This window comes from Eptesicus fuscus, chromosome 7 (genome assembly GCF_027574615.1).
Source record: "Eptesicus fuscus isolate TK198812 chromosome 7, DD_ASM_mEF_20220401, whole genome shotgun sequence".
In the NCBI taxonomy this organism is placed as follows: domain Eukaryota; kingdom Metazoa; phylum Chordata; class Mammalia; order Chiroptera; family Vespertilionidae; genus Eptesicus; species Eptesicus fuscus.
This window is the reverse complement of record NC_072479.1, coordinates 85,116,467-85,133,260: the sequence shown is the minus strand read 5'-3', so window position 1 is coordinate 85,133,260 and position 16,794 is coordinate 85,116,467. Positions and strand designations below refer to the sequence as shown.

The 16,794-nt window shown below is 35.8% G+C and overlaps 1 protein-coding gene across 2 annotated transcripts; it reads left to right on the top strand.

Annotated features, from left to right (window-relative positions):
* The first annotated feature begins 4,784 nt into the window (after window positions 1–4,784).
* On the top strand, window positions 4,785–13,867 carry KLRD1 (killer cell lectin like receptor D1). Of its 2 annotated transcripts, none has more exons than XM_054718519.1 (6): window positions 4,785–4,890; window positions 6,125–6,217; window positions 6,369–6,434; window positions 7,885–8,036; window positions 8,884–8,990; window positions 13,738–13,867. In XM_054718519.1, exons 1-6 carry the CDS (start codon window positions 4,884–4,886, stop codon window positions 13,823–13,825), a joined length of 513 nt encoding a protein of 170 aa, XP_054574494.1. In that variant the 5' UTR covers window positions 4,785–4,883; the 3' UTR covers window positions 13,826–13,867. The 2 variants fall into 2 exon arrangements, with proteins under 2 accessions (XP_054574494.1, XP_054574493.1); XM_054718518.1 differs by lacking the exon at window positions 13,738–13,867 and adding an exon at window positions 9,587–9,758.
* Window positions 13,868–16,794: the final 2,927 nt, after the last annotated feature.

Below are 16,794 nucleotides of genomic sequence, written 5' to 3'. Positions count from 1 at the left end.
AAATACTTCACTAGGATTAAATGTACTGATACACTTAATGTGTGCTCATATGCTTAGTAAGAGATTTACATTAAGGACTATAATAGGCATGTAATGATGTACTCGATAAAGGTTAAAATTCTCCTCTACTGAACCAACTCAATAAAACGAAAGTTGGCAAACACAGAAAAAGTTTCATTATATATCTTGCCTTTTCCTTAACAACCATACTTCTGAGTAACAAAATAATTATTGGTAATTATTTTCTAGGATATAAAAACAGAGTTCATGTGGTAGTGGTTACAAGAATTTAAAAGCAAACGGGTGCTTATAAAACTGTTAAAATCTGAATAAAGTCTGTGAATTATACTAATGTCAATGTCTTGGGTTTGATATTGTAATTGAAAGGGCAGAGCAGGACAGCACAAAATGTACTGTACCCTCCACCCTGTGTAACTATGTATATGACTCCTTTTTCTTAGAAAACCGCGAGAATGTAACAATTGCATGAACCTGCCAATAGGAATGTAGAGAAGTAGATTCAGTCCAAATTAGGCAATCTCTGTAACCCACGTCACTTCCCTAAGCCCACCCAAATGTCCAACCCTTTATAATTCATCACTCCCCCGGAGTTCTCTCTCTGGCCCCACTGCTGCGTCAGGAGGAGGCTGGGAGCCAAACCCGGGTTTGAATAAAGACTCATTGCTTTTGCATCGGAGAAAAGGCTCCCTAGTGGTTGATTATTGGGGACCCTGAACTCTGGGCATAACATAATCTAAGTAAGATATCATGATTGGGGAAAGCTGAGTGAAAGGTACAAGGTAGCTCTCTATGCTGTATTATTTTTGTAACTTTCTGTCAATCTATATTCATTTCCAAGTAAAAAGTGAAAAAAAGAGGTTAACAGAAGAAAGTATGTTTAAATGTATTGTTGTGTATTTTATTTTATTGTAATGAACATTACACAAATAAATTTTAACCACTTATATTATTACTGATTAAATTTGTAATAGAAAGAATAAAACATATTTTTGAAATAGAAAGAATAAAACATATTTTTAAAATTTCTGATTTTACTGTATTTTATTAACTATAATTTGAACCTTTTGCTTTGAAACCATGTTCACACAGTGATTGCTTCCAGATTTTCCCCAAAGAAACATAATCTATACCCTGGTTACTTTAATTCATCACTTTTTGTTTTTTCTTGGGTATTTTTGCTTATAAATTTCAATAAAGGAGACACTCGTTTGTCCTTTTTCCCCTGATTAATCCAGAAAATATTTTCTCTAAACATCATGTGTCATATAAAACTCACTTTTATGATAATGTTATTCAGATATATTAAAAAGACTTGCAGAGAGATATTTTTTTAAATCCTACCTGAAGATATTTTTCCATTAATTTTTAGAGAAAGTGGGAGAGAGAAATATCAATGTGAGAGAAACACATCAATTGGTTGCTTCCTGCACGCACCCTGACCAGGGCTCAGGCCAGGGGGGAGCCTGCTGCCGAGGTACGTGCCCTTGACCAGAATTGAACCTGGGACCCTTTGGTCTGCAGGCCAACACTCTATCCACTGAGCCAAACAGGGTAGGGCTTGGAGAGATATTCTTATTTTACATGTAATTGTATATTTTAAGCACTAAAAATACATGTGATATGCATATGACTTGATTTCACCATTTTATCACACAAAGGACCAATACAGGACAATGAAACACTTTTGTTTATTTCCTAGAGTAAAAGGGCAGTGTAACTATCAAGTAAAAACCATTTTTACTCTTGAATACTACTCAGTTATAAGAAAGATGAAATACTACCATTTGTGGCAACATGGATGGATCTTGAGAATATCATGCTAAGTGAAATTAATCAGGTAGAGAAAGTCAAGAAACATACAATTTTACCCATATGTGGAACATAAAACTGAAAGTAACAAATGAAAAAACAAAAAACACAAACTAAAATTCATAGACATAAATAACAGTATCGTGGTTACCAGAGGGGATGGGTGTGAGGAGGTAGTAAAGGGGGTAAAATATATGGTGACCGAAGGAATTTTGACTTTGGGTGATAAACACCATGTGATATACAGATGACGTATCATAGGATTGTACTCTTGAAATCTACATAATTTTATTTACCAATGTCACCCCAATAAATTTAATTAAAAATAAAATTGAATAGACTTCAAGTAGACAAAGAATCACTTTTAAATTAGCTTTCTTACCTTGAATTTGCATAAAATGTGGATGAAGAATTTTCATGCTTACAATCTCAGGCAATTGCTTACAATCTCTTAGCAATTTCCATGGTTCAGTGAAAGCATCTCTATGCATACAATGTAAATTAAACAGATGGAAAACTTAACTCATGGACACTGAAAAATAAAATCACATTCCTTGTTTTTTGTTGTTTTTTGGTTGTTGAGTAGCCCATCTTTTACAATGAGTTTCATCTATGGTGCTACTATAATGCTTGAAAATAAATATTATAAACAACAAGAAACTTATATGAGAGTATGCTTCATCTGTGGGTAAAGATTAGATTTTATTTCCAGATATTTAATTACAGATCAAGGTCTCTATTATTTTTTTAAAAATCTTTATTGTTGTAATTATTATATACTAGAAGCCTGGTGCACAAAATTAGTGCACTTGAGGGGGTCCCTCAGCCCAGTCTGCGCCCTCTCACACTCCGGGAGGTCTTGGGGGATGTCTGACTGCCAGCTTAGGTGGGCCTAAGCCATTAGTCGAACATACTTAGCGCTTCTGCAGAGGCTCCCACCACCACTGCTGTATTCGTCACTACCCTTGCCAGCCGTGAGCCCAGCTTCTGGATGAGCAGCACTCCCCCTGTGGGAGTGTACTGCCCACCAGAGGGCAGCTTCTGCATTGAGCATTTGCCCCCTGGTGGTCAGTGTGCATCATAGCGACCAGTTGTTCAGTTGTTTGGTCGATTTGCATATTAGCCTTTTATTATATAGGATCCCCATTGACCCATTCTAACCCACCCCCACACCCCTCCCCAGGCCTTTACCACACTATTATCTGTGTCCATGTTTGGCTGATCTTTTCTCAACCACCCACCCACCCACTCTCAAAAGTCTCTACTCGCCCTAGCCGGTTTGGCTCGATGGATAGAGCATCAGCCTCTGGACTGAAGGTCCCAGGTTTGATTCTGGTCAAGGGCACATGCCTGGGTTGCAGGTTCCATCCCCAGTGGGGGCGTACAGGAGGCAGCTGATCAATGATGTCTCTCTCATCATTGATGTCTCTGTCTCTGTCTCTCCCCTCTCCCTTCCTCTCTGAAATCAATAAAAATACGTTTAAAAAAAGTCTCTACTGCCGAAACCGGTTTGGCTCAGTGGGTAGAGCATCGGCCTGCGGACTGAAAGGTCCCAGGTTCGATTCCGGTCAAGGGCATGTACCTTGGTTGCGGGCACATCCCCAGTGGGGGGGTGTGCAGGAGGCAGCTGATCGATGTTTCTAGCTCTCTATCCCTCTCTCTTCCTCTCTGTAATAAAATCAATAAAATATATATTAAAAAAAAAAAGTCTCTACTCTTCAGATTTTTATTCACCCGTTTGTCTCACATTTGAATTTCCCACTAATGAGGTTATTCTTCTGAAGAGAAAAACTTGTAAATTGAGCTATCAGTATACTATCTGAATGACAGAACACAGTAAAAATATAATACTTAAATATTAGTACAAATAAGGGTAATAAAGCAGCTGCAGTTCAAGGAACTTGAAGGGAACTGAACAATGGAGAGTTAAATGTTGAAAAAAACTTTGGGGCTCGTCTGAATGAGGCATTGAAGGGTGGGCCTAGACCCGTGGTCAGCAAACTGCGGCTCGCGAGCCACATGTGGCTCTTTGGCCCCTTGAGTGTGGCTCTTCCACAAAATACCACAGCCTGGGCGAGTCTATTTTGAAGAAGTGGCGTTAGAAGCAGTTTAAGTTTAAAAAATTTGGCTCTCAAAAGAAATTTCAATCATTGTACTGTTGCTATTTGGCTCTGTTGACTAATGAGTTTGCCGACCACTCAGGGCCTAGACCAACTGAGGCTGTTGTAGAGCACAGGTGTGTGTGTGTGTGTGTGTGTGTGTGTGTGTGTGTGTGTGTATGGATGGAACAGTAATGGGAAATCACTCTGGTTCTACCTTTTTGACCTTCACCTTCCATACGGGGGTTAATGAGGCAGGGATCAGAAGCACACAATGAGAGATGGAAATAGCAAAAAAAAAAAAGAAAAAAAAAAGAAATCAAAATCTCAAAACATAGACACAGAGGGATAGGTCTGACTTGAAATACATTGCATGTGTGCTCCGGAGAAAGATAGCCTGGGTCTCAAACTTAATGACCTTGGTCATGTATTTAGTTCTGCCTTGGTGTTATCATCAGAAGAATAAGTATATTTATGTATCTTTATTATTAAGCAATATTCAGAAACAAATGTGCTGCTAACATATGCCAAGTAATTGAATCTGTGTTCAATGCCGGTAAATTATAAATGTTTATCATTATTAAAAGAAGAAAATTCTTGTGGCACTTTATTATACTAAGTAAATTTACCTTTGGTGTGCCCATCTTTTTTCCCAATATTTTTAAAAGATGATCCCTGTTCAAACATTAAAAAAAACAAAAAAACAAAAACAAAAAACCTTTCACTTTTTTTTCTTCTGATTGTCAAAGAATTTGCATTCACAAGTGTAGTGAGAATTTCCTGTATTGTGGTTTCCGGAACATCAAGCATATCACTAAAATACACAATTTTTCTTTTCCTTTTGCGTTTCTTCATACACAACTTTCAGGTTCTTAGCCTTCAGCTCCAACACCATTCTTCTTAAACAAACAAACATCGTGACTTATCTGTGTCTACACTGGAACAACATTTCTCATGGCAGGTATGTCGGCCTGAGTCATAAATTTAAAAATGAATATAAACGGAAAGAGTATCTCGTGGGTATTGCTCATTTCAGGGCATGCTTTAAGAAAATAATGTAGAAAATGTTAGGCTTCCCGTGTATCAGCTTTTCCCATTTAATTTTATTTCTCCGATTCTTCATTCTGTAACTTAGAAATGATTTTGTGAGGCTTTTCCAACAGGTTTAAAAAGTGACTAATGGCAGGGAAAGGTCTAAATTCTAAATGAGAACTGAATTTACCAGGTTAAATTATGAGCCACATTCTCTAGTATAAATAGAGAGTGCCAAATATTTAGGATACAGTGCTTACAAGCGCTATTTTAAAATTTTGAATTTGGGTTGTGACATCCAAACACCAACCAGATTGACAGTTTGACACATTGGTCTGTTGTTAATGACAACATTTTGGGAGTATGCTGATGTTAATGCAGAATCTCCTAATGTTGAATTGTTGTAGGGAAAATGGCTACAAGCAAGTAATATGCGGTATTAGGTAATATAATGTTCTTGCAAAAAGTTGTTGCTTATGTATCATAATTCAATGTGCTATAAACCCAGCTCCCAAAGTATTGACCATGCTTTGATCCAGATACTCCAATGTCTTTTCTTCCCTGTAAAACCTCTACAAATCTAGGAGCACCTGACCTTTCTCAGAAGGATATGTTCCCAAGTATGTTGTGACAATGACAGAATATATTAAATAAAGACTCTGGTCCTAGACAAACTTTCGTTTGATTTCTGACTTGGGTACTTACTAGCTTTGATACCTTGAGAAAATAACATTAATAATAAGTTCTAAATTTTCTCATCTACCTAATGGGAATCATACTACTATCTTGTGATTTTTACTGACAAAATTAAAGTAAATGTTTGTTTTGTAAGCCCATAAAACAGAGCTTGGTGCCTGTTCATTTCTTCTTACTCCAGATCTCTGGGCTTCTTTGCCAAATTAAAAATAAATGTTGAATCCACTTTCTGAGAAAGAGCTGGTAAAGAAGATATGGATAACCTTCCTAAAGAATAAAGTACATCACATAAAATGTTTATATTTGGGTGGAATTCTCAATGGAATGTCTTCATTTTCCAATGTTTCATTGGAAAGACAGTTGGTTTTTCAAACTGAATAAATTTTTAGATTTTCTATCTGGTTTGTGCGTATCAGCATTTTAGCTCCTGTGTTTGTTATTCAATTCATCCCTCCCTTTCTCTACAGCTTTTCAGAGCACTCCATGGAGGTTGATTTCTGGGATCTTAGGAGTAACGTGCCTTGTGCTGATGGCTACTTTAGGAATTTTGTTGAAAAATGGTAAGCTTTTATAGGCAAGTATATATACCAGTAAAGATCAAGACTGGAATAAAGCCATTCAATAAGAAAGATTTCATTTTACTAATGTACGATATTGTGTTATTTTATAAACCTGTATCTAATTAAGTAAATTTATAATTATTTCTTAAAGCATTTACTAAACAAAGTATTCTGCCAACATCATCTCCAGGACTCACCACCATGGAACCTCGGGAAGGTAGGTTCCATAATTTGGAAAATATTAGTTTTGATAGAGCATGAAATAGTTTCTTGTTTTTGTCACACTGAAGTGTGATGGAATATTACACTTAGTAAAAGACAAGTTTATCGACTAATTGTAGAATAATCTAATTTCTTTGTTCTCTAATGTAAAAATTATCAAATTACATTGAATGTGTATCATTTATATATTTAAGTAATAAGGAAAATATTGGCCTGAATGACATGTTTTTCCTGTATGAGTGCTAATGTTTAAATAACAAATCAAAAACAAATTATAGTATATGTTACAGCTTATCCTTATTACCTGCCAGTGTTTGCTCATAACTTATATTTATACTAGAGGCCCAGTGCATGAAATTCGTGCACAGGGGGGGGGTGTCCCTCAGCCCAGCCTGCACCCTCTCCAATCTGGACCCCTTGAGGGCAGTCAGACATCCCTCTCACAATCCAGGACTACTGGCTCCCAACTGCTCGCCTGCCTGCCTTCCTGATTGCCCCTAACAGCTTCTGCCTGCCAGCCTGATTACCCCCTAACCACTCCCCTGCCAGCCTGATTGATGCCTAACTGCTCCCCTGCCAGTCTGTTTGCCCCTAAGTGCCCTCCCCTGCAGGCCTGGTCACTCCTAATTGCCCTCCCCTGCAGGCCTGGTTACCCCTAATACCTCCATCATGTCACAAAATTGCATTTCTTTTTTGTCCTGAGATCATTTACCATCTACCCTTTAGCAACTTACAAGTGTATAATACAGTATTGTCAGCTGTAATCCCAATGTTATTCAGTAGACCCTCAGAACACTGATCTTCTAACTGGAAGTTTATTTCCAACTTCTCCCCATTCCTCCCACTCCCCTCCCCATGTAATGACCATTCTACTCTATAATTTGAGCAACATTCACTTGGCAAAGATTTGAGTACATACCATGTATCATTACGCCTATCTCTGAGGATAAAATGTTCAAGGCATTATTACCGGTTAACTGTATCATTGGTCTTCAAACTAATTGTTTTATTTATCTTCAGTTTGAAAATAAAATGTCTAAAATATATATCATAATTCTCCCAATGTACCATATTTATTTCTGACTCAGGAAATATGCTAAAATGTCTTTCTCCCTTAAATATCTCTTCCATCTAATTAATCCTATCCACACAGCAGAGCTCAACTTTGGGTCACTTGCTATACTCTGCTATAGGATGTTTTTAACATACTGAATTTCTTATGTATATTTACCCAAACTTGCATTAAATATGATTAATAACAGATTGATAATTCTGATGCTATCTCTAGAATATAATGTCCATGATTCATTCACATGGCTATCCTCTGAAGTAGTCTCTCAAAAAATATTTGTAGAAAAAAATAAAATGATTTTTGAATGAGAAAATAATGCTTAAAAAAATTGAATCTCCAATGTCATTAGTCAAGTTTTATTTTTTTCTTTTAGGCTCTGGCTGCTGTTTTTGCCAAGAGAAGTGGATTGGGTACCAATGCAACTGTTACTTCATTTCCAATGAAAAAAAAAGTTGGGCTGAAAGTAGGGATTTCTGTGCTTCTCAGAATTCCAGTCTACTTCAGTTGAAAAACATGGATGAGCTGGCATGTACTTAATTCTGTTTTGTTTTTTTTATTATATTGTCTTTGGCTTAGGATAACATATTGTCTAAGTAAGCTGATTACTTTGATTCAAGCCTTTTCAGATAGTAAATGGATGGTCATATTTGACCTAATAATGACTTACTAATTTTTTATTCCTTAGAATAATCATTATAAAACCAACACACAATTTCTCAAAAATTTATATTATAGGAATAAAAGTTAAGATAGATGCCAGATAAAGTACAAGAGGCATTTTAGAGAGAAATCAAAGAAGAAATGAGTAATAGGTCATTATTTTTATTCAAAGAACCAATTAAACAAGTTTGCAATTTTTAGTTTTTTAATTGAATATATAATTTTTGTAATTATATAGACATTGCAATTATTCTGGCATATAAGGAGAAACGAATATGACAGCATGAATATAATAGTTACCCAACTCTTAAGACAAATGAAAGAGTTCTCCAGTTTCATGAGGAACTTTTGGGGAGTATAGGACGAAAAGGTTATATCTGAAAAACTATTCCTCAAGATGCTTTTGATTTGGAATCAAATTTTATGGTTGATCTTCTGTGAAGGATCTGTTCCATGAAAATCTAACCGCTTTATAAAGTTTTCCATTCGTTCAAGAATTGAGATTTGTGATGTTTTTTTCTCTATAAATGAATGGACCTCATATATGAGAACATGATGAGACATGACCATACTTCCTGTACTAGACTTTAAAAATGATGTCAGTTTGATTGATTTAGAGTCTGGATATGATTCTGGACACTAACTTTCTTGAGAGTACTTTATTTGTAGAGTAGATTCAAATTAGATTAATATGTTTGTCTCTGTTTCAAAGAAGCAGTTGATAAAATCCAGTAGAAGTTTTTACTGGATTGGACTCTCTTACTCTGACAAACATCATGCCTGGTTGTGGGAGGATGGCTCTGCTTTCTCCAAAGATCTGTAAGTTTCTGACGGTCAAACCTTTCCTGTTCTTTATGAGTTTATCCTTTGTACTCATAGAATATAAATTCCAGGAACACTGTAGCAAAGATAAACCTGTTTGGAGCATGAGAATACAGAAAAGAGATTAAGTACAAGACAACAATAATTTTACCCTTATCTAGAACATCCCCATAAATGTTCAAGTGACATAAGTTACTGTACTTTTGACCATAAAATAGGTTTTGACTTTTTCTTTTTACCTTGGTACCAGGACTTGTATGAGCAGATAATTAGCAACAACGTAAGAGATAAAAAGCTGCCCTCTCACACATAAACTGTCCAGGAAAAGCAGGATAACCATTCTTTTCTTTTTTTCTGGTGGGACCCAATATTCTCAGCATCCTCCCATGTTTTATATTATCTGAGTTTATTTTCTGTATATTTGTAATCTTGGAATATTGCTTCCACTCACAAACATGGTATTTTAGCATCATACAATGACACTTTTATGCTCTGATTTATTTTCCTGGACTAAATTATCAAATACATCCTTTTTTTTCAGATAGGACATTTTCATTTCCTTTTTCTATATAACATTTTATTTTTCATTACAGATTTGCATTCACTGAACGTTTAAATGCAGGAAACTGCATGCTGTATAACACACCCAATACTCTTTTGAATGAATACTGCACAGATGAAAATTATTATATCTGTGAACAACATCTTATTTAGGTATTGCTGAGGACAGAAGGGTGGGCAATAAAGGAAGGTCCAGTATTACTAAGAATGGTAAGTCTACCTCTTACATCATTACTAATTATCTATTTCTGAGATCTGTAAAATATTTCTTATTATATCTTATCATGCAATTTTCATATATTTCAAAACATGTGTTTTAAAATTGATGAAATGCATGCATGTATACCTGAAATTATAAAACCTCAAGTAAATAATTTCATAAATATTTTGATTTAGTGCATATGATCAATATTGTCATGTATACATTCTGGTAAATTTTCTCTGCAGAAATTTAAAGAAAACAATTTACATTGAATAATATACACCAACATCATTTCAGACCTTTGTGTGGAGTACTATATTGGGAATTCCCATCTTCATCTCACGTTTCTGGTAGTTCTTTCTGGATACCTATACTTCTACATGCGTTAATGTACAGTTGAAAGTGCCATATAAGTTTCCTCAGGTGTATCTTCCAGCTCCAGAGGGGCACACATTTGTGTTTTATTTTGATACTCCTGAGTTCTGTAAGATGATTTTAAGTCTTTGGTCAAATATGTGATTCCTATTTGATTGCTTTCAGAATTTGCAAGGGTAAAGGGACTCCAAGTCCTGATCACATACATTGACAATACCTCTCTTTACTTCACTCTTTCTTATCAATCGATAAAAGACTTGCACATGCATTGAAGATCTTAATCTCTAATCAATCCCAAGAACCTTTTCCTAAACGATATGTGTAAATATGTGTAAAATATGAACAATTCCCTTTTTCTTCTTTTTGTGGAAGAGGGAGTGAACCATTTTATAGAGGGGTTTCTGAATGTGTCATAGAAGGGCTAGGAACACAATGAGGTCCAAGTCCTGAGATCTGGATGAGGTTTTTACAGTCTCACAGATTTCAGAATCCAATTTCCTTTCTTTTTGGTTAATTGTTGTATAGACATATTTAGAAATTTATATTGACATGTCTATGTATTTAATAGTTTTATATTTCAATTAAGTAATAATAATTAAGAACTCAAATTAATTTTTAATATATAATGAGCCAGGAAGAAGAATCTTTTATGTGTCATTATATAAATATAATAAGATTAAAAACTGAACTCTTTACTTTCCTGTATAAAGATTGACTTAGGCCGAAACCGGTTTGGCTCAGGGGATAGAGCGTCGGTCTGCGGACTGAAAGGTCCCAGGTTCGATTCTGGTCAAGGGCATGTACATTGGTTGCGGGCACATCCCCGGTAGGGGGTGTGCAAGAGGCAGCTGGTCGATGTTTCTCTCTCATCGATGTTTCTAGTTCTCTGTCCCTCTCCTTTCCTCTCTGTAAAAAGTCAATAAAATGTATTTTTAAAAATAAATAAATAAAAATAAAATAAAATAAAAGATTGACTTAGGAAAAATACATTTAAGTTATATTATGAAAAAACGACAACAACACAGGACAGGCTAAAACATTTTTCAAATGTTTAACTGGAACTAAGCAAACATACATTGTTCTTCCTCGATATGTTATGTTTTGGCTTTATTGTCCACATGATTTCCAAATAATACACATTAAATTCAATTTAAAACACAGTATAGATAAGATTATAATTAAATGAGTAGTTTTCTGTTCCAACTCTCCCCTCTCCCTATCCTCCTCTCATGAAGCAATTTTCTTTGGGATTCTTGTTTCTTTTATTTGATTGTTTTCTTGCTTAGAGTGATTTCCTCTGCAATGAACCAAGGATGTTCCATTTTCACAATTTCTGTCCAGGATGAATGTTAACTGCTTTCATTTAGCCACATCCAAATGTAGGTTCAAATTGCTAGTTGTACATTATCACCTATGAGGTGTGCAGAGCCCAACCTGCCTTTTTTCTGAGAGCTCATGAACTTTCATTACAGTTGCAGGAGCAATGAGGAAGCACAAGATGCTAATATGGTAGATGATGTCTAATTTCAGAGACTAACCTATGTCAAAATTTGTCTCCACTGGGAGAGGAAAATTATTGTTGCCTCCCAATTATAGCTCTGAGTTTTTTCAGCTTCTATATAATTTCAGAGCATTCCAATGGAAAGTTCTGGATTGAATGGAGGATTCTAGTCACCCATGGCAATGTGTCTCTCTCACAGCATGGTCCCCTTATATTAGTCATAGTCAGGCCTTGACCGTGTGACCCATTCCATGTTGGACATTATTCCTTCCACTCTTACCTGCATTCTGCTTTCTTTCATCCTGAAAGTCTCTTTTTAATCTTTGGGATCGGAGAGACTTCTTTTCCATAAAGCTCTTTCTACTAAGTATCTTTTTTCCCCCTCTGACATGAGATTTCTAATATGTTCTCTGGGGATAGATGCTTTATTTTTTTCTTTTGTTCTCTCTCTCTTTTTTTTTTTTTGCAATGGGATTATGCACATGGAAGGATTTAGTTGAGGGACTATCTCAGTGTTAAAGTAAAACAAATGGGACAGGGTGAGGAAATGTCTAAGAAACACACAAAATAATATGGCAGTAGTCCTTGTAGACTTCCTTATTTTATCCTGTCACCCTAATTATGTAACCCCGAGTATATATAATACATGCTATGTGTGGGTTCATGGCAAATTATGAGGAAGTTAGGAACTTACAACAGTACATGTTTATTACCTGGTATTATCTTTGGATCAGGAATTGGGCATGGCTTAGTTGTTTCCTTATCTGTGGTTTCATAAGCCTAGAACCAAGGTCTTCACCAGCCTGACTTCTCATCTGAAACTCAGAGTTTTATTCCAAGCTCCTTCGGGCTGTTGGCATAATTTAGTTCCCTGTGGTTGTGGGACTGAGGCCCTCAGCTCCCAGAGGCCACCCCTCTCCGTTGCCATTCTGAAAGCTGTGAGGAGTGAGGTGGTATCTCATTGTGGTTTTATGGTTACCCCAATATATTCATTCTTAGTTACTCCATTAGTGACATCTAAATTTGCCCAATAGGGTTATTTTACAGTTGGGTCTGGACAGCTTTCTGCTTATCTCGAGATATTTGAGCATCAGTTTCTGCCTCTTGGTCATGGTAAGGACAGTGAACTAACCAACTAACTAATTAATTATGTATGGTAAGGTTTTTTTTAAGTTCAAAAGTCTCAAGGGCCAATTTGTTTATTGATAACTTACAGTGGAGATAATTGGTTAGACATCCTGTCTCCATTATATGACCAAACTCTGCAGGAAACTTCTGCCTCAGCTCTCCAAAACCCAAATTTCATCACATAAATATCAGAACAAATATTATCAGTTTTATCCAGAGAAAAATTATCTTTGTGTAAATAAACTTTGGGAAGTTTATTCCTGGATGTTTCTCGGTCCCCAACTCATTTGAATTCTCTTTCTCCTGCTGTATCAGATTATTAAATATTTGGAAATATTTGGAATATTTACCCACACTTTACATTTCCGTAATTTTGGAATTTTTTCTCTTTACATCCTCAAAGCATTCTATAAAAAGTAAATTGTGAATGTTTTTAGCTTTGTGGGCAAGTCTTCTGTTGAAACTACTCAACTCTGCCATTGCAGTGCAAAAAGAAAACATAGATAGTATGTAAATTAATGGTTTAGCTGTGTTACAAGGGAATTTTATTTAGAAAAATAAATGGTGGGACAAATTTGCTCCACAGGCCATAGTTTGCCAATTCATGTCAAGGTGTGTGAAATGAGATTATACAGGCACCAACCCTACTCTCTGCATTGCCTTATCCTTTCTTAGGTCACATAATAAGAGTTGTAAATGTACTTATAAATTTTACATTTCTCAAAGAGGTGTGTCTCATATTATCAGTCTTTGTTTATTATTAAGGTGAAAATCCACAAAGTATATATTATAGCCAAATGCTAGATGTTCACCAATGATTCACACTTTCAAATTCACATAACTTTGTTTAAATTCCTTCCACATTGTCTCACAGTTGATATGTGTGACCAGTGAAAGACAGTGGAAATGATAGTATGCCACTTCTGAGTCTAGTTCATAAAAGGTAGTGTGGCTTCTTCCTTCTTTTTCTCTTTCAGGTCACTTGATATGGGAATGCCAGCCATCGTATCAGGAGCAGCCCTGTTGAAAGGACCATATGACAAGGAGCTAAAACCTCTTTGTTGAACTGTACACTTGAAACCTGAATGGTTTTGTGAACCAAGGTTACCCCAATAAATTCAATTAAAAAAGAAATTTATTTTGACATGTCTAAATGCTACTCATTTCTAGCAGCTATGTAATGAGCATGTCTTGCAAGCCAACTTTCCAGCTCTACTCAAGCCTTCAGATAACAGAGCCCCAACTATCTTGACAGTCACCTAATGAGAGAACCTGAGTCACATCCATCCTAAGTTGTTCAAGGATTCCCAACCCTCAGAAACTGTGTGATATAATGTGTTTATTCTTTGAAGCTGCTATTTGTTGGACTTAGTGGTAGACTCACTCATAAAGACCTATCTTTAAAAAAAGGAAACATACAAAAGCAAATAAAATATTATTGAAAGAAGTCAACAATTTCCCGAAGTTTATCCTCCTAGAAATTCATGCCTCAAAATTTCCTTTATATAGTCATTACTCTTCATTTTGTTTTCAGTAAAGTTGACCCAATTCCAGTATCCAAACTGGGCCCCAACTGCTTTACATCAATCATTTGTCTTATTCATCAGCCACAGTAATTTACATCAAGCCTAGTTGTTGTCAAGAAGATGAAGATGAGCCCTTGGATGTCCTTTATAAGAACACAAGGAAAATAAGATAGACACAAAAGAGTTTATATTGCATTTTTCTTGTTATACAAACTTCAAAACTAGGCAAAAGTAAACTATAGTTCACATTAGACGTGAAGATCATGTGAGAGGTAAAGATGGTGGTAATATATGGAAAGAGAAAGAAGATGGTAACTGGAAGTTTAAAGGAGGAAAGATCTTGGTGATCCTGGAAATTTTCTATTTCTTTACATGGGTTTTAGTTGCATGGGTTATTAAACTTTATGTTTTTATTATTTTTAATATATAAATTATATTTTATTCAAAAGGGTTAGAAGAGAGAATGTTTGTTGAAATTTTTTTTGTCTTCAAAAGGTTTTGATATGAGGCAGGTCTGGTATCCATTTTTCACTTTTCAGTAACCACAGTTGTGTATTTTCAAACCTTACACAATCTTGCTCAAACTTTACTTTTAACATGAGTCCTTTTTCTTCATTTCTTTCTGAGGATGTATCTCCTTGCTCTGTGACTCTGTTCTATTCCACAGTGGATTGGGGACAGATTCGAGCATTACCTCCTTTCTAATGATACACAAATTTTAATCATTAGCTGGGGTCTCTGTGATTGTCAGAGTTCCAGTGTATTTCAGCTACAGAGCAGAGATGAGTCAATATTTTCTCAAATCAAGTATCACCATATCACCTTTGGGGGACATTGAAAATACTTCAAAATTAAGATGAACACATTTTTTGTTGTTGTTCATTCTAACCTGAGGATATTTTGTTCATTAGTTTTTAGAAAGAATGGAAGAAAGGGAGGGAGGGGAGAGAGAGAAACATCAATGTGAGAGAGGCACATTGATTGATTGCCTCCTGCATGCGCTCCAACTGACACCTGGGATCGAACTTGCAACCCAGATACGTTCCCTTGACCAGGAATCAAATCCCATGACCTTTTGGTGTGCAGGCTGACGCTCTATCCACTGAGGCACACTGGCCAGGGTTAAGCTGAACACTTTTAATTTGATATTGAATGGACTTTTGAACAAATTATCTGGTTACTACTTTTCTTTGAAATACTCATTATAAAACTGACATAAGTATCTTCAGAAATTATATGAAATACATAAATTAAAATATTTTGGAAAAAGGTTATAAAACACTTGGGTAAATTTATAAGAAATAAAAATAGGTCACTTATTAAATATTAAGCTAGAGATGCCTGTGTTTCTGTGAAAATGAAATGGTCTAAATCATAAATAAAATATATGTATTCAGCCCTAACTGGTTTGGCTCAGTGGATAGAGTGTCAGCCTGTGGATTGATGGGTCCCAGGTTCGATTCTGGTCAAGGGATGTGCCTTGGTTGGGGGCACATTCTCAGTGGGGGGTGTGCAGGAGGCAGCTGATCGATGTTTCTCTCTCATCGATGTTTCTAACTCTCAATCCCTCTCTTTTCCTTTCTGTAAAAAATCAATAAAATATATTTAAAAATATATGTATTCAATAGTCTTACCACTTGATATATCACTTAAATAAACTTAATAGGTTCATGTTTTGTCCTTTAGGTAATTAGAAATATAATAGGCCATCACAATTCTAACACCTAGCTTCATTCAAGACATGGTAAAATTTCATTTGTTTCCATTGCTTTACTCAACAAAGTTGAATCGTAATAATTTTAACTCATTGCTTTCATTTGGTTTAAATTAATTGGCTTTTTCTATGTCTCTGAAATAACATGTGGGACCATATTTAGGTATAAAAATAAAAATTAATACATCTTTTTAAGAAGGAAGTTCTTGCTATGGCTGCATTCAAAACCTGTGCTGACTACATAAACTATAGAAACATACCCACAAAGATGTCTTGAGATGGAATCTCTAGTTACTTAGGAAAGCTGTGTGGCTTAAAACATTTAAGTTCTGACCTCTTCTAAGAAAAGTGCAGTTTGCTGGTTATTCATTCTCTATAACTGAATGTGAAAAAGTAATAATAAATAAATAAATAAAGAGTGAAAGAGAGAGAAACAAGCCATGTGGTTATTCACTTACTTTAATTTGGTGCATGAAGATACATGGCTGAGTCTGATGGAACACATTCACTTCATTTAAAATCCTAGGTGCCCAGAGTTGCACAAGCAAAAGTATATAAACAAACCTTGTGTCACCGGGGCTGCAAGGAGAGGGATTCATTTCCTGTGTCTGACTCTGTTCCCAACCAGGCCTTCAGGAACTCCCTACCATCTTTGTACCGGGTCAGACACTCCGCAACCAATTCTGGGAGGATGACTCTACTTTCTCTCATAATTTAAGTGTCTCATAGTTCGACTGTTCCTCTGCCTTTTCTGAGTTTAAGCTAAGGTCTCAGCGAGCAATTCAAGTTTCTTA

Excerpts from the sequence above, each read along its gene's own strand:
- KLRD1 (XM_054718518.1), top strand. Across the intron at positions 8,037-8,883 it reads TGAAAAACATGGATGAGCTG|AAGCAGTTGATAAAATCCAG; the intron begins GCATGTACTTAA and ends TCTGTTTCAAAG. Across the intron at positions 8,991-9,586 it reads TCTGCTTTCTCCAAAGATCT|ATTTGCATTCACTGAACGTT; the intron begins GTAAGTTTCTGA and ends TTTTCATTACAG.